This window comes from Schistocerca cancellata, chromosome 6 (assembly GCF_023864275.1).
Source record: "Schistocerca cancellata isolate TAMUIC-IGC-003103 chromosome 6, iqSchCanc2.1, whole genome shotgun sequence".
Classification (NCBI taxonomy): domain Eukaryota; kingdom Metazoa; phylum Arthropoda; class Insecta; order Orthoptera; family Acrididae; genus Schistocerca; species Schistocerca cancellata.
The window spans coordinates 519,420,632-519,442,108 of NC_064631.1; the positions used below are offsets into that span (position 1 = coordinate 519,420,632).

Sequence of the window (21,477 nt, forward strand, 5' to 3'; positions counted from 1 at the left end):
CAAATGTGGATTTCTTGACCACCCCCTCCTCCACCCCTGCTGCAAAATGTGGGGAAATGCAGCTCCCTCCCTCGACAATGGATCAGATGTGCACTATACACAAGGTGTCACCTGGGTAGCAGATTACTTACATTGTGTACATGTAGGTTTCTATGGTTAGAGAAAACATCCATGATCAATTACATGCTGTATTCAAAGAGAGGAGCAGACAGCTGTCACAAGGTTCTGTTGGACACTGATGGTGGTGGTTTATTTATTACAGTGAAGAACCTAATAACATCTACAGGGGTTATTACAGATTCTGTAAGTGAAATAATCAGGGTGGCTGTAAGTGTTAGTGATGTTTTATGACGTATACAGAGTTGTGTACATAATAGTCGTGTTTTTACTGTCCTTACTGAAATCTGCTATGATACTTGTCTGGCACTTAGGAAATCAGAACAGAAGAGAAACGAAACCATATTTTCGCTATACCTCCAGGACAGCATATAAAATTTTGTGCTTTGTTAAATGCAGTGTATTCACTATGAAGGCAAATCCTGAAGACATGACTGGAAAAAAATGACTGAATGGCCAAGAGAGTTCCCTTGCTTTGGACCATCAGTGTATACTATACGAAATTTGTAGTGCTTACCTGAAATGTATTAAATAAGAACTTAAAAGTTATATCTGGAGTGCTTTCCTCCTCAAAGTTTGTCAAATCTAAAATACTTCTGAGCCTCTTAAGAAGACATGATATGAACTACACCTAAGTCTAAGAGGCAGCCCTTTGTTCAGACTTCAAAAGGTGCCATTGCTTACAGTCGATCCATGGTGGAAGTGCAGCTGTCAGTGGTGTCAATATTATTTTAGAAGCTTAACACACCATAAGGAATTGACACTGTATATTAAGTGGCAGTTTACTAGCTTCAGCACAGAGGTTCAGAAAAGATTTGGTCCTAAAGGCCCACTGGTCAGACTAATTTCCTCGTAGTGCACTACACGTAAAATTTTTAAACTAGACATTCTTGCAGATCCACGTACAGTGTTCTCATAATAAAGCTGGGATTGCATGAAGGCTCTGTAAGACTGGAGCAAACAGGTTCATCCCACTCCTTGTGAACTGTGGCTAACACATTTTAAAACATTTAGTGCTTTTAGGGATTGTACTTCCAACTTTTTTTAGTGTGGCAATCGAGTAGGCTGTAAATCAAATGTGACAGAGAGAAATGTCACTGTCCCTTTAACACTTTGGAGACTGGCCTCTTAGAAGCATATTGGGTCTAGGAAACTGGCCATTTCTGGTGTTATTTTAAGTGTTACTGGCACATATGTAAACGATGTAGCTTCAAGAGTAATGCATATTAAAAAAGGGCCAAGCTTCAAGATTTATTTTCGATCCTCACTTTAGACCTTTGATAGATTACAACTTTTAACATAATGATGATGGGAAGTATAATCATCCTCCCACCAAGAAAAACCATAACATTTTTGTAGCAGAAATACAACAAACTGTGAAACCTAATGAGTGACAACATAATGAAAACAATAGTTGCTACTCACCACAGTGAGATGCTGAGTTGCAGAAAGGCACAACAAAAGAGACTGTTCGAGTGTTAGCTTCTGGCCAACACGACCTTTGTCAAAAGTTGACAACATACAAATGCACACACTCAGGCAAATACACCCCCCCCCCCCACACACACACAACTGCAGTCTCTGGCAGCTAGAGCCAGACTGCAAGCAGCAGGGCATTATGGGAGAGGTAACCAGGTGGGGGTAAGGAGGAGGCTGGGGCGGGGAGGGGGAGGGATGGCAGAATAGGGATGGTGATGGTTACATCATGGTCATATATGTTCAAACAATTCCTTAGAACAAGGTGTTCAATCAGCAAAAAAAGTGGAAAATTTGTACTTATTACATATTGTAAGCTACCTCTTTTGTGTGTGTCAGTTACATTTCATACAATTTTTTTTCCCTCAGTGTTTCAGTGAGTGAGTGTCAGACCATGGAGCCGAAGGTATGGAGTCAGTCCAGTCACTTACAGAATTTTTTATGTCACAGTGATTCTTCCATCTCTTGCAATGTTTGTCGACATGAAACATGCTAAGTCGAACAGTGGTTTGGAATCCAAGTTAAACTGTGGGTCTCGCCATAACTACCTTGGGTAAGTCAGTTCAACGGTCAGAGGAAGGTAAGGGCATACCAACTCCAAGGGGATATCGCCTAGTGAAGCATTGTGGTGTTCAAATCAACCTCCACGTTCATGACACATTTTAAGCTGATATCTTATCATTTTACTTGCATGCACATTTAATCTGGATTTTGTACCATCACTGTCTCAGAAACAACCATATACATTATGCTAAATATTTTCTTTTCTTGTTGTAAAAATGAGTATTTGTCTAAATAATTGCAGACTCTCATGTTTTCACAAAGTTCTTCATATACATGGCTTTTTCCAGTGGCTCCAGGTAGATAACAATGACAACAAAATATGTCAGTACTAACCCATACAATGGTCCATCATTTCCAATCGCAGAAACCATAATTACTTTGTTGGCAGTGAGTTCCCACACTTTATCAACAAATGGGTGGTCCATGAAATCTGGTCCACCTATACTAAGGTTCAGCACATTAATCTTTTTCAGAATTGCATAGTTAAAAGCGTCCAGAAACCAAGATGTATAGGACACCTGAAAACATGGTTGGAACTTATCAACAGAAAAATAGCAAAATGAAACAAGGCTGTAACTTATTAACAGAAAAATTAAAATGTTATACTAAATTTCCAAAGACAGTTGAAGCAGGCACACCTGATCATTAAATAGATGCATGCCTTAACATAATGTTTTCAGTGTGATCATGTGACTTCTGAATTTAAGCATTAATAAGTACTCTTGCTCTGCAGTATTTACAAATAATGAGATCTGAAAGCAGCAAAGTCTGAGGAAATAAGGGCAGTACAGTAAACAAATGGGAAAAGTGTAAATCAATGGACTTACTGATAATTAAATCACAAATAAGGCAAGAAATAAAAATTAAGGGTGAAGGAGGAGTAGCAAATTGACAACGCAACAATATGTGAACAATAAAACACTGTCAACATTATCTTAATATAACAAACAGCCATATTGATACCTGATTGTTTGTAAACACTCTGAAAACATGTAACTCAGAATCAGGTGCAAACCCCAGGCAATCTTGACTTGAGGCAATTACACCAGCAACAAAAGTTCCATGACCTAGGCCATCATCTAAGGTCTTCTCATTAGTCCAGTTGGTACGTTCTTTGATTTTCCGAAAGTGTGGATGTGTTTTGGCCAGTCCAGTATCAAAAACAGCTACTTTTACTCCAGTACCTGCAGTGAAAATGCAATAAATTTCAGTTTAACTAACAAAATAAAAACACACACACAAACCAAAAACAAAAAACTGGAAGATAGGCACACCATTTTCAAAAAGATGAGTTTTCTTTCAACAGACACGGGAAAAAGTTGCCTAATTCATGAATGCTGGAGCATAAAACTATTCCAGCAGCTTACTGATTTGCTCCGGCATTTCATAATGCAAATGACTTTGGTATTGTTTCATTAACAGGACCACCTTGTATCTGCACAATGTGACTGATTTACAGAAGTACTGTAAATGGAAGTAAACTGCTGACCAAAAGCTTCAGAGCACTTACACATTTGAATATTATTCCATTCTCCCCCGTCTAGTTGAACATCCAACCTCCACCTATCTATTTTGATGGGTTTCCTTCACTTTCACCTCTTTTTATCTAATTTATCAGAGTTGTCCACCAGAGCAATCCCCAGAGCACAATTTATTTGCAGTTTGCCCACATTCACCCAACAACTTCCTTCGAGAACAGGAAGACACCTGGTGAGCTTAATACATTGTTCTGTGGTGACGTAAACTGCCTTGACTGTCGACCCTTTCCTCCCCTATCCTCATAACACAACACATGTCCACATCAAGAAAGACAAGTTATTATTAATAAGCACTAAATGCATCACAAAATGTTTATTACCTCGAGAATTGACCAAATCCAAACAATGAAAAATCCAGGATGGAATGTAACAATATTAGGAAAAGGACAGTTGCTACTCACCATATAGCAGAGATGCTGAGTCATAGATAGGCAAAACAAAAAAACTGTCAGAAAGTGGGCTTTCTGCCGACAAAGCCTTTGTCGGAAATAGACCAGATTTATACACACAACACACGAGTACAGTCTGTGGCTGCATAGATCAGATTCAATCTTGTCTTGTCGTGTGTGTGTTTTGTCTATTTACGACGAAGACGTCGTTGGCTGAAAGCTCACATTCTGACAGTCTTTTTGTTGTGCCTGTCTGCAACTCAGCAACTCTGCTATATCTTGAGAACTGACTGGTATACAAACATGTTAATACACAGTAATGCAAAATTTCTTAATAATTTCACATTTATTAGGATTTTTTGTACTTTGCCTTCCTAAAATCCCCCAGTGTTTGGTAGGTACATTAAGGAATGATTAGTATTACACGATCACAAAACAAACTTTAAATTATGATTTGATATAAAACTGCTGCCGTGATTTCCATATTTTCATTATGGACAAGAATGATGACATTTGCATGGAGGATCAAGCAAACTGAGCAATGGAAGAACATTTCTGAAAAACTATGGGTACCGTTTCCAAGAAAGGTTCCTGCAGATGTCCCACAGATTATTCTTTCTTTGGAATTTGTCCTTCATTTATGGGCCACATTTCAAATTCTTGTAAAAACGGATGATAAATTCTGAAATTGTAATTTCTAGTCAGCAAACATTCTTCTTATTAATTCCGTGTGATGTGCCAAGGAAAACCAGTAAAGGGAAGACACGGCAAAGACAGCTAAGGCTGTGAGTCTTTTTTTATAGACAATTACTACATAGAGAAATGAAATAATTTATGATTGTTGAGACATGATTGCAACACCACTTATTGCACATTATAATAATAGATGCAAAGGATAGATATAGATGACCTCCTGGGAAGTTGAAGTCAGTATCCCATCCTGTTGAGAGGTGGGGAAGAACGTCTGAATTCGCATTTTGGAAAGAACAAAAATTAATCTCATAAAACTATACCTACTTAAAGGCAATACCCAGCGATGCAACCTCTTCTTGGGCATGGGTCATCATCAACTTATTGGCAGTAATGAGATGGAATATAGTGCCATAGAAGAAAACCTAACATGTAGATAACATAAATATAGGTACGATCTCTTTTTCAATTTGCAGATTGTTGATCATGCAGCAAAAGAGTTCTGGATGTAAAGACAAAAATTTGTTTCAGTCTGCCTGTAATTCGTTGAGACGGGGTGGTGGCCAAGACATTTTGTCCGTGCTATCGGGGAGACAGGCAGAGGTAAGATTTGAATTTCTCTTTAACAAACTACAGGGTGTTCCATTTATCTGATGACTGCCTGCCTGAGGCATTGCAGGCCGGCCACGGAAGCCACGCCTGGCAGTCAAATGGGTCCCTCAGGACTGCACTATGCCCCTCCCCCCCCCCCCCTTTTGTGGGTTTTACAATGAAAGCCGTATGGAGATATGCACCTTGTCGGCCAGTGTCACTAGAGCAGTGAAACAGGCATCAAGAGAGTAACAGTGAAGTTATATGTGCATACAGAGTTTGCTTGTACTGTTAGGAGATTGTTTGAACAGAAGTTTCCAGGTGTTCGAGTTCCGAATCGCGATGCTGTCCACGAATTAGTGAATAAATTTCATGAAAGGGGGAGTGTTCAAGACAAGAAGCATAAACGACAACATTCAGTGCTCACAGAAGCTTGTCTCGATGACATTGCATACCATCTGGAAAATTCCCCTAACATGTCTTTTAGACGTCTTTTGCACCAAACACAAATATCGTGCACCTCTATACAAAGAGGTGTGCAGTTAGTGGGGACAGAATAATAGGCCCAGTTCTTTTAAATGACACAGTTACAAGTGAAAGAAATGTGCATAACATTTAACAACTGTTTTTTAATGAACTGAGTGAAAGAGAATGAAGCATCACATTTTTTCAACAGGATTCGGTAAGGGCTCATATGACCAATGTTTCTTTGCATGCAATTCACGATGTGTTCGATGAAAGAATGATTAGTAACAATAGCTGGCCTGCTAGAACTCCTGATTTAACTCCCGTGTGATTTTTATTTGTGGGGTGCACTGAAGGACAAAGTGTACACAACAAATCCTCACATGATAGAGGAACTCAAGGATAATATCCATGAATCAATTAATTCAATATCTTGGAGACAATTACATCTCGTGATCAATCATTTCTTGTGCATATGTCAGAAATGTGTGGAAAATAATGGCAGGCTGTTCCAGAATCTCCTCACATGACATGAGTGGAGACAAAATTTATTTCCCTATATTTTAAATGCAGTCATGTTCTACCGCAGCAGTAGATGGGCGACATGGCATCTGATCGATGGGCAATGGAGTGCTCACTGCCTGGCATCTACTGCACTGCACAGGTGGTCATCAGATATATGGAACACCCTGTAGATGCCACAGTCACATTCTGGTGTCTGTCTGGACTGAATTCCTTTTATTTGTAGTGTACTGATCGGAAGGGAAATCTCCACTACTTGGGAAAACTCATGCATAATAATTTATTTTCCCCAGCAGTGCTGCAGCTCTTAGATATGAGGATTTTGGCAGGACCACCAACTGAAATAAGATGCTGTTGGGTAAATCACAGTTTCTTTAAAGAAGGTTGGAAAAAATTACAATGTGGTTGGCTGCATTTCAGCCAGGATGCTGGGAGTTATGGAGATATGAAGAGAGGGTGTGCAAATTTTGTATGTGTTCTTGCCTTGTCATCCATGATAACGTGTAGCTTATGGTGTAGGCACTGTTCACACAAAATAGCAAATGCAGATACCAATCGAGAACAAATAGTATGTCAATTTTCACTTTTCTTTTTCTAATTCCATGTCTATGGACAGTTGGAAATCAGGATCCCACAAACAATGGGATGTAGCCTTAATGCTGTTTCGGCACAATCATAATGCACCTTTAAAGGTATTGTAAATTGGGAGTTTGTAAAGTCCAAGTCACAGAGTTGTCAGAAGCTAGGTCAAATGTATCATTGGAGGTAACCAATACACACATGGGCAAAACTACTTTAATTACCCAATTATTAAATTTTTTCCCCCCAAACTCATCATTTAAAAAAAAAATACAGGGTTGTCTTACATTTGTAGATTAAACTGTTTCTGCTGAGGTGAATGTTTTTACGTTGTGTAACATATTAATGTAGGAGGTTCTCTTACATTAGCAAATGAAGCTTTAGCAACTGAGGTCATGTGCAAATTCGTTTTGAAGAATTCAGAAGGGTTCGAGGGGGATGGTGACACCAGCTTGGCTGAGAATTAGGTCAAATGTGGCAACGTCAGTGATGTGTGGGCAGCAAATTTCATCATGCTGCCAACCAAGGGAATGTCTATTGCATACCTTGGCTTTTTATGAATATTAATCTTGTTGAAACAGCAGTCTGTCTGAATCCCATTCGTAATCGGAACAGAACTGAGTTTACAAATGGGGTAAATATTCAATAATAATATACATTTCTGCAGGAGACAGTGTAAGTTAAGTAGGGGCCAGAGGCGTATTTATATGTTTCATGCAGCAATGTTGTCAACGTTTACCATGAGATTTGGTGAAAATGAAAGAGGGTTTGTCAGTTGCTGGTTCTATGCAGCCAATGAAGGGTCAGCAGGCATACAACATGTTTGCTAGCAAGAGCCAAAGGAATGCTGCCACACACACACACACACTTCAATATAGGTGTGGAACCCACTGTGTATTCAGAAAAAAAAGCTTTGTTCTCAGGTCCAACACTAACCTCCACCCCAGAAATTGTGATATATTTGGAAGAAACAGCTAAATATTTGTAGCAACTAAGGTTATAAATTTCTTTGCTGTTCGTATGCAGAAATACATCACCTCTTTTCTCACCTCTCATTGGTTAGGTGATATTATCATCTCAGATATAATACCGGTGATTATTATTATTATTGTTATTATTATTATTATTATTATTAAAACAGTGATACCACAGATAACTGGCTTGGATAGTAAGCTGGAAAGGAAAAAAAAGGATACAATTTTATGTAAAACATGTCTTTTTGTTTATTTTATTTCTCCTTGTATTATCAAAATGTACAGTCAGTAAACGGCATAAGTTTAGAATTAATGTTAACTTGTTTAGGTAGATGCTTTACATCAATAAAATAGTTTGTAATTTTAATAAGTCAGAATAAACTAAAAATAAGATTTTCTCAGATGCCCTTTCTTTTATAAAAAAAAAGGAGAGGGACAGGGGAGTCATCTTATACTTGGACAAATCAGTGCAGACCAAAAGCAGCCAGAGAAACAATTGTCTAAAGAGCACAGAGAAACAGGCGTTGGAGAAACATTAAGTTGCAGTCTGATACAGAACACACACAGCATAGTCGAAGAGGGGAGAGCAATGCACTGTAGGTGACCCGTTATTCATGACATTCCTTTTTTATGCAGTAGTAGTGGCAATGAATTTCCTCTGTAAGACCTCCAGTTCCCACCGTGACAGTTTGGCGAGGTGTGGACCATCGTTATGGGCATCTTAAGCTACTCCTAGGACAATAATGGAAGAAAGGAAGTATACAGGATATTACTTGTCTCTAAAGGACACTACAACAAACTACTATAAATTTGAAACTTCCTGGCAGATTAAAACTGTGTGCCCGACCGAAACTCGAACTCGGGACCTTTGCCTTTCGCGGGCAAGTGCTCTACCATCTGAGCTACCGAAGCACGACTCACGCCCGGTACTCACAGCTTTACTTCTGCCAGTACCTCGTCTCCTACCTTCCAAACTTTACAGAAGCTCTCCTGCGAACCTTGCAGAACTAGCACTCCTGAAAGAAAGGATATTGCGGAGACATGGCTTAACCACAGCCTGGGGGATGTTTCCAGAATGAGATTATCACTCTGCAGCGGAGTGGTAGAGCACTAGCCCGTGAAAGGCAAAGGTCCCGAGTTCGAGTCTCGGTCGGGCACACAGTTTTAATCTGCCAGGAAGTTTCATATCAGCAACCACTCCGCTGCAGAGTGATAATCTCATTCTGGTACTATAAATTTAATTATCCCATCCATTAAGATAACTCCTCACTTCATTCTGGAATGGAACAGAAGGAAACTGACTGCTTGCCTCAAAGGATACAACACAAAGGCTGAGTACATGTAAGTTCCAACATAAATTGGTTCTTGGAACTTCTTAAGGAAGTTTTTGTGAAATGATACGTGTTTTCCTTCAACTTTCCGCTTTTTGAGATTTTTTCGAATTTCTGTTACATGCTTAACATTGGAAGCAAACCTATGGCTATTCATATGGCACTTCTATTTGTAAAAGTGAATTAATCCAATTACATTAGTATGGGTCTTACAAGTGTTTTGTAAGCAATCTCTTCCATATACACTCTAGCAGCTTACTGATGCAGAATTAATATGGGAAAAGGAAGGGTTCGTCCCATATATGAAGACAGAATACAAGTTCAAATCTATTGAGACAAGTAGGTTTCATAGTCATTGGCACATAAAAGTGTGTACTTGTGAATTAATACTGAAAAACAGTTCACTTTTAATTGTAACCGTGTATATCCCCACTGGGAAGTTTTGAACTGTTTATGCGAAATCTGGATTTCTAACTGTGGTTTCTGTCAGACACCAGCATGTAATTAATAGCCTGTGGTGACTTCAATTAAGATTTTCTAAAGGATTCTGATATGAAAAATGGAGTTTAAAACTTATTTGGACCCTACAATTTGAACTCAGTAATTAACTTTCCAACATGTGTGGATGAAGACAGTATGACTCCAATTGATAACGTTTTTCTTGGTGAATCTCAGAGCAAGAAAGTAACTGTTTACCTGGTAACAAATGCTCTCTATGATCATTATGCACAGTTAGTTATGACAAATAATATAGTGCCTTACAGTATGGACAGTACTCAGTGGAAATCAGTTACAATAATTGACAACTCCAGGACAACTTTTTTAAGAAAGATGACAAGAGATGACCTGGGATGAAATTTATAGTGAACCAAATGCTAAAATAAAATTTAACCTATTCCTTGACTAATCCACATTATTATTTGAAAACAGCTTTCTGCATAAGCTAATCAGAAAGGACATTAAACAGTCACATAAAAAACCATGGTTCATCAGAAAGATGGAAGGATAAGGGCAATGTATTTGTTGGCAAGAACAAACAGAGATCCTGCAGCAGTTGCACACTACAAAAATTACTCAAAATTACTAAGAATTGTCATTAAAAAATCAAGGAACATGCGTGTAACATCAGAAATCAGTAATTCCGACAACGGACCTAAGGCTATATGAAATGTAGTGAAATGAGAGACAGGACAACAAGCCAAAGAACAGGATAACATCACTACAGAACTGAATGGAAGGGCTATAAATGATGAATCACAGCTAACATGAATGTTTAATAATCAATTCTTAAATGTAGTAGAAAGCATAGGGAAAACCAGTTCATGAGAAAAATCACAGCAGCATTCGGAAAAAGCTATTTTCATAAATTCAATAGTATGAATGTGTTACCAACTTCTCCTTCTGAAATGATGAAAACCGTACATTCTCTCAAAAATAAAAGTTCATCTTATTTTGATGGTGTTTCCAATAGAGTACTAAAGATTTGTTCCAATGTATTAAGTCTGATATTATGTAAAATATGCAATGTGTCACTAATTCAAGTTATTTTTCCAGACAGATTGAAATATGCTGTTAATAAACCCCTCTTTAATAAGAAAGGTGATATGAGAGATGTCAATAATTACCAACTTGTTTCACTGCCACTTCAGTTATAAAATTTTTGAGAAGGTATCTCACCTTACCAACCATAATATCCTCAGCAAATTACAGTTTGAGTTTCAGAAGAGTTGCTCTATTGAGAATGCGAATTACTGTCCACTAACCTTATTTTACTGGCATTAACTAATAAAATAGTGCCAGTCGGTATTTTCTGCGACCTGTCTAAGGCATTTGACTGTGTGAATCCCAACAGTCTCCTTCATAAACTGAGATTTTATGGCACTAGTGGTAAAGACAACCAATGAATGGTGTCATATCCAACAAAAAGAATACACTATGTTGTACTTAGTAATTCAACTAATATAATGCAGGGACGCACTTCTGACAGGGGAGAAATCATTTATGGGGTTCCCAAAGGTTCAACCTTAGTTCCACTATTGTTCCTCGTATATGTAAATGATCTTCTGCCTAATACACAAGATGCAGAATTAGTTCTTTTTGCAGATGACACTAGTCTTGTAATCCATTCAAGCATACATAAAGAAACAGAAGAGATGGTAAACAATGTTCTTCAAAGTAACACTGACTGGTTTTCTGTAAATGGTCTCATCCCCAGTTTTGAAAAGGTGCAACATATTCAGTTCTGTACATTTAGTGGTACTACTTCAATGGTAAAAGCAACACATAGTGAGAAAATAATAAATAGGGCACAAATTCAAAAGTTTTAGGTGTCCATATTGATGAGAATTTAAACTCAAGATAGTGTTTTGAAACTCCTAAAACAACTTAGTTCAGTCACATTTGCACTAAGAATCATCGCAAATAATGGGGAGAGACAAATCAGTAAGTTGATATATATTTTGCATATTTTCATTCAATAATATCATAGGCTATAATATTCTGGGGTAACTCATCTTTAAGAAGGAAAGTCTCTGTTGCTCAGAAATGTGCTGCAAGAATATGTGGTGCTCACTCACCTTCATCTACATCCACATATACACTCCGCAAGCCACCGTACAGTGTGCGGCAAAGGGCACCATGTACCACTACTAGTTATTTTGTTTCCTGTTCCACTCACAAATAGAGCAAGGGAAAAAGACTGTCTTATATGCCTCTGCATGAGCCCTAACCTCTCTAAACTTATTTTCATGGTCCTCACGTGAAATGTACGTTATTGGCAGCAGAATCATTCTGTAGGCAGCCTCAAATGACTGTTCTCTAAATTTTCTCAGTAGTGTTCCTTAAAAGAATCTGTCCAGAGATTCATTTTTGAGTTCCTGAAGCTCCATAATACCTGCATGTTGTTTTAACCTACCATTAACAAATCTAGCAGCCTACCTGCCCATAATCATTTTGTAGGCACCTGTTAAAGGAGTTGGGTTTTCTGACTATTGCATTACAGTATATTTATTCCCTCATATTGCCGTAAGTGATTGACTACAGTTCAAAAGGAGCGAAAGGAAATCTTATGTTCATTACTTGACACTAAGGTTGTCTTTAGCAAAAAAGGGGTGCACAATTTGGTACAAAAAATGTGTGATCGCTTACCGTGTGATATAAAATGACTGACAGACAACTAAGTAAAATTTGGAAACAAACTGAAAAACTTTCTACTTGGCAACTCGTTCTATTTTGTAGAAAAATTTCCATTACTGTAATGTGTAAAAGGTGGTGGGTAGGTATTACTAACTCATATCTGTATATTTAGAAAAATAAATTAATAAAATAAAATAATAAACTTACAATGTCCAGCATGTGGTCATATTTATAAATTAATTTGTGATGTGAATGTAAAATGACTCGTCCCACATCATTATGATTTATTGGGCAAAATGATCCATGGAATATGGAACTAACTAACTAACTAACTGATTGACTGACTGACTGAGTTACTGAAAGGGAAGCTGCAGTTTCTCTGTCATTTAATTTACCTACACAACCAGACTTACACAACTGTTTCATTTTATATCCACACATATTATTGTATGGCATGACGGATTCCAACAGTCCTTTCTTCCTACGACACCCTGTATGTATGATTTTGACAATATTTGTCAAAACTGCCTCCAGCATATGAAAAATATATTTGTTAGTTATATAGGGTGATTTTTTCCACAGTGTACAAACTCTAGGGATTGATCGACAAGAGGATACGGAATGAAACAGGTCTAACAAACTTATGTCCAGAAATGCATGATTTACATGCTAGAGACCATTTATTCAATCATAGCTGTAACAAAGACTGTGGTCTAATATGCACTGTGCCATGCAGCCACAGTTACAGATTGCATTGTTTCCTCTTACAAGGTGGTGCTGTTCCTCATATGTCATGCTCTCCTGCCCTCTCCTGCCATAGTAATTGGTAATGTTGTGTCCAATTCACTTCCCTTGCTGACTCACCTTGTAGTGGATGTGATACAGCATTGAACATAATGATTCTGTATTTGGATCAGAGCTTGCCAACATGGTGTTTACTTATGGAAAGGCAAATGGCAATGGGCAGTGGGCAGCAAGGTTGTATCAGGAGACCTACCCCGTTGACAACCACCACAATCTTAAATGATTGCAACAATGTTTCGCCATTTGTCTACGCGGTCGTTTCAGGAAGCAGAAAATCATGAAGTACGTACCCCAAATATTCACACACCAGACTTGGAGGAAAATGTGATTAACACTGTGGAAGGCGAGTTGTGTCAGTTCCAGGCAGTTGCATCACCAGTACAGGGTAAGCTAGTAGACTGTGTGGAACATTCTCCATAACTGTTACTACCCTTATCACTTACAATGCATGGAGGGCTTATTAACGACAGACTTTCCACATTGGGAGCAATTTTGTCACTGGTTTCTTCACCAGGCACCCACGACTCCAGCATTTGTGTCATCAATCCTATTCAAAGATGAGGCCGCCTTTATGCAGAATGGTATCTTCCATTACTATAACAGTCATCTTGGGGATAGTATGCAGAACGTCCATGGTAAGGTGACAGCGAATCATCAGCATTAGTGCACCTGGAATATGTGGGCCAGGATAACTGGCAACTGTATTTTGGGACCAGTCTTCCTTCCCATCACCTAATAGGCCAGAACTATCAGTATTTCTTGTGGGGCCTTTGTCTACCCTGCTGGAAGAAGTGCCACTGATGATTCAAAAGGTAATGTGGCTGCTACCGGATGGTGCTCTGCCCACTTCGCCATTAATGTCTTGATGCATCTCAACCGTCTTTTCCCTGGTCAACGGATCAGTTGAAGGGATCCAGTTGCATGGCCTGCTTGTTCACCAGATCTCAACCTATGTGATTTCTGGTTATGGGGCCATCTCAAAAGTATCGTGTATGCAGAGCCCAGTCCAGATGCGGAGACAATGGAGCAGTGTATTCATGTTGCCTTTGGCACTATTTGGATGCAGTTTGGTCAATGTGAATGTGGGAGGCAGAATATGCAACGACGCGTATACACATGTGTTGAGGCACATGGAAACCACTTTTAACACATACTGTAACCGTGGCTGCATGGTCCAGCGCATATTACACCACACCCTCTGTAACACGTATGACTGAATAAATGGTTTCTAGCATAGAAACCATGCATTTTTGGACATAAGTTCGTTAGGCCTATTTTGTTCCCTCTCAACGATCAATCCCTAGAGTTTGTGCATGGAGGGAAAAAAAATCACTTAAAACAGTAGAATAATATCAATATGAACCTTTTCAACTGTTGCCTTCTCCCTTTGCTCTGAGTAATCTAATAGCCACCTGTTCTCATACCGTACCACAAAATGCCATCGTGCTGCTGCCATTGTTGTCGTCATCCACACACTTTGCGTGGCCAAGCTAAATTCACAATGTTCATCAGGTAACACTGCCTTAAAAAAATCTAAATTATTTTTCAAAAACATAAGTTTACAACTAATACTATCAGTTAAGGCATTAATACGTAATATGAACTTCTGTTGGGCCTATGCAAATTATTTCTGTCTGAAGGTGACTACTCACTGAGGACAGCAAACTCCATTCTGCCTGTCAAGGGATTTGCAACACAGTTACAAACTTGGAGAGATAACTCATACATTATGCTGACAACAGATATACTGATAGATATACTGTCTATTTCCTAGATCCACAGCGATGAGATCCTCAAGGAAGGAAAATGTAATAAACACAAAAAATGCATAATCCACACACACACACACACACACACACACACACACACACACACACACACACACAGATTATATATATATATTTAAAAAGAAAGATGATGTGACTTACCAAACAAAAGCGCTGGCAGGTCGATAGACACACAAACAAACACAAACATACACACAAAAATCTAGCTTTCGCAACCAACGGTTGCCTCGTCAGGAAAGAGGGAAGGAGAAGGAAAGACAAAAGGATATGGGTTTTAAGGGAGAGGGTAAGGAGTCATTCCAATCCCGGGAGCGGAAAGACTTACCTTAGGGGGAAAAAAGGACATCTTTCTTTTTAAATATATTTTTCCCACGTGGAATGTTTCCCTCTATTATATATATATATATATATATATATATATATATATATATATATATATATATATATATATATATATAAAAGAAAGATGATGAGACTTACCAAACAAAAGCGCTGGCAGGACGATAGACACACAAACAAACACAAACATACACACAAAATTCTAGCTTTCGCAACCAACGGTTGCCTCGTCAGGAAAGAGGGAAGGAGAAGGAAAAACAAAAGGATATGGGTTTTAAGGGAGAGGGTAAGGAGTCATTCCAATCCCGGGAGCGGAAAGACTTACCTTAGGGGGAAAACCTAAGGTAAGTCTTTCCGCTCCCGGGATTGGAATGACTCCTTACCCTCTCCCTTAAAACCCATATCCTTTTGTCTTTCCCTCTCCTTCCCTCTTTCCTGACGAGGCAACCGTTGGTTGCGAAAGCTAGAATTTTGTGTGTATGTTTGTGTGTCTATCGACCTGCCAGCGCTTTTGTTTGGTAAGTCTCATCATCTTTCTTTTTAGATATATTTTTCCCACGTGGAATGTTTCCCTCTATATATATATATATATATAAACAAAGATGATGTGACTTACCAAATGAAAGTGCTGGCAGGTCGACAGACACACAAACGAACACAAACATACACACAAAATTCCAGCTTTCGCAACAAACTGTTGCCTCATCAGGAAAGAGGGAAGGAGAGGGAAAGACGAAAGGATGTGGGTTTTAAGGGAGAGGGTAAGGAGTCATTCCAGTCCCGGGAGCGGAAAGACTTACCTTAGGGGGAAAAAAGGACGGGTATACACTCGCGCACACACACACATATCCATCCGCATATACACAGACACAAGCAGACATTTGTAAAGGCAAAGAGTTTGGGCAGAGATGTCAGTCGGGACGGAAGTACAGAGGCAAAGATGATGTTGAAAGACAGGTGAGGTATGAGCGGCGGCAAATTGAAATTAGAAATTAGCGGAGATTGAGGCCTGGCGGATAGCGAGAAGAGAGGATATGCTGAAGGGCAAGTTCCCATCTCCGGAGTTCTGACAGGTTGGTGTTAGTGGGAAGTATCCAGATAACCCGGACGGTGTAACACTGTGCCTAGATGTGCTGGCCGTGCACCAAGGCATGTTTAGCCACAGGGTGATCCTCATTACCAACAAACACTGTCTGCCTGTGTCCATTCATGCGAATGGACAGTTTGTTGCTGGTCATTCCCACATAGAACGCTTCACAGTGTAGGCAGGTCAGTTGGTAAATCACGTGGGTGCTTTCACACGTGGCTCTGCCTTCGATCGTGTACACCTTCCGGGTTACAGGACTGGAATAGGTGGTGGTGGGAGGGTGCATGGGACAGGTTTTACACCGGGGGCAGTTACAGGGGTAGGAGCCAGAGGGTAGGGAAGGTGGTTTGGGGATTTCATAGGGATGAACTAAGAGGTTACGAAGGTTAGGTGGGCGGCGGAAAGACACTCTTGGTGGAGTGGGGAGGATTTCATGAAGGATGGATCTCATCTCAGGGCAGGATTTGAGGAAGTCGTATCCCTGCTGGAGAGCCACATTCAGAATCTGATCCAGTCCCGGAAAGTATCCTGTCACAAGTGGGGCACTTTTGGGGTTCTTCTGTGGAAGGTTCCGGGTTTGAGGAGATGAGGAAGTGGCTCTGGTTATTTGCTTGTGTACCAGGTCGGGAGGGTAGTTACGGGATGCAAAAGCTGTTTTCAGGTTGTTGGTGTAATGGTTCAAGGATTCCGGACTGGAGCAGATTCGTTTGCCACGAAGACCTAGGCTGTAGGGAAGGGACCGTTTGATGTGGAACGGGTGGCAGCTGTCATAATGGAGGTACTGTTGCTTGTTGGTGGGTTTGATGTGGACGGACGTGTGAAGCTGGCCATTGGACAGGTGGAGGTCAACGTCAAGGAAAGTGGCATGGGATTTGGAGTGGGACCAGGTGAATCTGATGGAACCAAAGGAGTTGAGGTTGGAGAGGAAATTCTGGAGTTCTTCTTCACTGTGAGTCCAGATCATGAAAATGTCATCAATAAATCTGTACCAAACTTCGGGTTGGCAGGCCTGGGTAACCAAGAAGGCTTCCTCTAAGCGACCCATGAATAGGTTGGCATACGAGGGGGCCATCCTGGTACCCATGGCTGTTCCCTTTAATTGTTGGTATGTCTGGCCTTCAAAAGTGAAGAAGTTGTGGGTCAGGATGAAGCTGGCTAAGGTAATGAGGAAAGAGGTTTTAGGTAGGGCGGCAGGTGATCGGCGTGAAAGGAAGTGCTCCATCGCAGCGAGGCCCTGGACATGCGGAATATTTGTGTATAAGGAAGTGGCATCAATGGTTACAAGGATGGTTTCCGGGGGTAACAGACTGGGTAGGGATTCCAGGCGTTCGAGAAAGTGGTTGGTGTCTTTGATGAAGGATGGGAGACTGCAGGTAATGGGTTGAAGGTGTTGATCTACGTAGGCAGAGATGCGTTCGGTGGGGGCTTGGTAACCAGCTACAATGGGACGGCCGGGATGATTGGGTTTGTGAATTTTGGGAAGAAGGTAGAAGGTAGGGGTGCGGGGTGTTGGTGGGGTCAGGAGGTTGATGGAGTCGGGTGAAAGGTTTTGTAGGGGGCCTAAGGTTCTGAGGATTCCTTGAAGCTCCGCCTGGACATCAGGAATGGGATTGCCTTGGCAAACTTTGTAAGTAGTGTTGTCTGAAAGCTGACGCAGTCCCTCAGTCACATACTCCCGACGATCAAGTACCACAGTTGTGGAACCCTTGTCAGCCGGAAGAATGACGATGGATCGGTCAGCCTTCAGATCACGGATAGCCTGGGCTTCAGCAGTGGTGATGTTGGGAGTAGGATTAAGGTTTTTTAAGAAGGATTGAGAGGCAAGGCTGGAAGTCAGAAATTCCTGGAAGGTTAGGAGAGGGTGATTTTGAGGAAGAGGAGGTGGGTCCCGCTGTGACGGAGGACGGAACTGTTCCAGGCATGGTTCAATTTGGATAGTGTCTTGGGGAGTTGGATCATTAGGAGTAGGATTAGGATCATTTTTCTTCGTGGCAAAGTGATATTTCCAGCAGAGAGTACGGGTGTAGGACAGTAAATCTTTGACGAGGGCTGTTTGGTTAAATCTGGGAGTGGGGCTGAAGGTGAGGCCTTTGGATAGGACAGAGGTTTCGGATTGGGAGAGAGGTTTGGAGGAAAGGTTAACTACTGAATTGGGGTGTTGTGGTTCCAGATTGCGTTGATTGGAATTTTGAGGTTTTGGAGGGAGTGGAGCTGGAAGTGGGAGATTGAGTAGATGGGAGAGACTGGGTTTGTGTGCAATGAGAGGAGGTTGAGGTTTGCTGGAAAGGTTGTGAAGGGTGAGTGAGTTGCCTTTCCGGAGGTGGGAAACCAGGAGATTGGATAGTTTTTTAAGGTGGAGGGTGGCATGCTTTTCTAATTTGCGGTTGGCCTGTAGGAGGATGCTCTGAACAACCGGTGTGGATGTGGGAGAGGAAAGATTGAGGACTTTTATTAGGGACAGGAGTTGATGGGTGTGTTGATTGGCTGAGTGGATGTGCAGGTGAAGGATTAGGTGGGTGAGGGCAATGGATTGTTCAGTTTGGAACTGGTATAGGGACTGATGGAAAGAAGGGACTGATGGAAAGAAGGGTTGCAGCCAGAGATGGGAACTTTAAGTGTGAGGCCTTTGGGGGTGATGCCAAATGTCAGACAAGCCTGAGAAAATAAAATATGGGAGTGTAATCTGGCTAGGGCGAAGGCATGTTTGCGGAGGGAATGTAAATAAAACTTAATGGGGTCGTTGTGGAGGTGTTGTGAGGGTGACATGGTCCTAGAAGGTGGAAAGTGGAACACGAGGCTGAAATGAAAATAAATATAAAAATCTGGTGTGAAAAAAGGCGAAAAAGGGTTGGTTAGAGCTGGGCTGTTGATCCTGTGGTGAACTTGTGTAGGTAGAAAATGATGTGCATGAAGGTTAGGTGGTTGTGTTGCCGCCAAAACACGTTAAAGGGTGAAGAAATACGGGAGAATTTCGAAAAAACTACGTGAGGATGTATTAAAAGGGTGGTTTGGTGGTGACAGATTATGGAAATGAAGCTAACAATTGTCTGATGAAGAAATAATGACGTTAAAACCTGTGGGAAGCGGCTAGAAATGATCGATGATGTGAGAAAAACGGAAATGGAAATAAAGCAAAAGATATTAAAACTAGCCGAAAAGGTTGTTAAATAGATGAAAGGAACTGTTTGTGAAATGGAAACGGTGGATTTTATAGCAGCGGTGGTGTTGAAAGCGGAAAAAAAATTTTTTGTTTGGAAGTGGGTTACGTATTATTACGTATTATTGAGTATATATCGGCGGGATAAAATTGAATACTGGATTACGGTAAAAAAGGAGAAGGTGAAAAGAAAGTAAAACTGCTGGCAAAAACAGAGGAGGAAATAAGATGACAGAAAAGACTCGAAATGTAACAGTGACAATAACAATAACAAACGTGATTGTTGGGTTCAAATTAATGATATGAATATAATAGAGGGAAACGTTCCACGTGGGAAAAATATATTTAAAAAGAAAGATGATGAGACTTACCAAACAAAAGCGCTGGCAGGTCGATAGACACACAGACAAACACAAACATACACACAAAATCTAGCTTTCGCAACCAATGGTTGCCTCGTCAGGAAAGAGGGAAGGAGAGGGAAAGACAAAAGGATTTGGGTTTTAAGGGAGAGGGTAAGGAGTCATTCCAATCCCGGGAGCGGAAAGACTTACCTTAGGGGGAAAAAAGGAGGGAAAAAAGGACAGGTATACACTCGCACACACACACATATCCATCCTCATATACACAGACACAAGCAGACATTTGTAAAGGCAAAGAGTTTGGGCAGAGATGTCAGTCGGGGCGGATGTACAAAGTCAAAGATGATGTTGAAAGACAGGTGAGGTACGAGCGGCGGCAAATTGAAATTGGAAATTAGCGGAGATTGAGGCCTGGCGGATAGCGAGAAGAGAGGATATGCTGAAGGGCAAGTTCCCATCTCCGGAGTTCTGACAGGTTGGTGTTAGTGGGAAGTATCCAGATAACCCGGACGGTGTAACACTGTGCCAAGATGTGCTGGCCGTGCACCAAGGCATGTTTAGCCACAGGGTGATCCTCATTACCAACAAACACTGTCTGCCTGTGTCCATTCATGCGAATGGACAGTTTGTTGCTGGTCATTCCCACATAGAACGCTTCACAGTGTAGGCAGGTCAGTTGGTAAATCACGTGGGTGCTTTCACACGTGGCTCTGCCTTTGATCGTGTACACCTTCCGGGTTACAGGACTGGAGTAGGTGGTGGTGGGAGGGTGCATGGGACAGGTTTTACACCGGGGGCGGTTACAGGGGTAGGAGCCAGAGGGTAGGGAAGGTGGTCTGGGGATTTCATAGGGATGAACTAAAAGGTTGCGAAGGTTAGGTGGACGGCGGAAAGACACTCTTGGTGGAGTGGGGAGGATTTCATGAAGGATGGATCTCATTTCAGGGCAGGATTTGAGGAAGTCGTATCCCTGCTGGAGAGCCACATTCAGAATCTGATCCAGTCCCGGAAAGTATCCTGTCACAAGTGGGGCACTTTTGGGGTTCTTCTGTGGAAGGTTCCGGGTTTGAGGAGATGAGGAAGTGGCTCTGGTTATTTGCTTGTGTACCAGGTCGGGAGGGTAGTTACGGGATGCAAAAGCTGTTTTCAGGTTGTTGGTGTAGTGGTTCAAGGATTCCGGACTGGAGCAGATTCGTTTGCCACGAAGACCTAGGCTGTAGGGAAGGGACCGTTTGATGTGGAACGGGTGGCAGCTGTCATAATGGAGGTACTGTTGCTTGTTGGTGGGTTTGATGTGGACGGACGTGTGAAGCTGGCCATTGGACAGGTGGAGGTCAACGTCAAGGAAAGTGGCATGGGATTTGGAGTGGGACCAGGTGAATCTGATGGAACCAAAGGAGTTGAGGTTGGAGAGGAAATTCTGGAGTTCTTCTTCACTGTGAGTCCAGATCATGAAAATGTCATCAATAAATCTGTACCAAACTTCGGGTTGGCAGCGCTTTTGTTTGGTAAGTCTCATCATCTTTCTTTTTAAATATATTTTTCCCACGTGGAACGTTTCCCTCTATTA

General features: G+C 41.0%; 1 protein-coding gene across 4 annotated transcripts in view; it reads right to left on the minus strand.

Moving 5' to 3' along the window:
- Positions 1-21,477, minus strand: part of LOC126190628 (membrane-bound transcription factor site-1 protease) — a 168,353-nt gene that overhangs the window by 51,321 nt on the left and 95,555 nt on the right. For all 4 annotated transcript variants that reach the window (XM_049931043.1, XM_049931044.1, XM_049931041.1 and 1 more), the window contains exons 5-6: positions 3,121-3,341; positions 2,491-2,675 (exon numbers count right to left, since the gene is read on the minus strand). In XM_049931043.1, the coding sequence (XP_049787000.1) occupies positions 2,491-2,675; positions 3,121-3,341 (406 nt within the window). The remainder of the gene's footprint in view (positions 1-2,490; positions 2,676-3,120; positions 3,342-21,477) is intronic.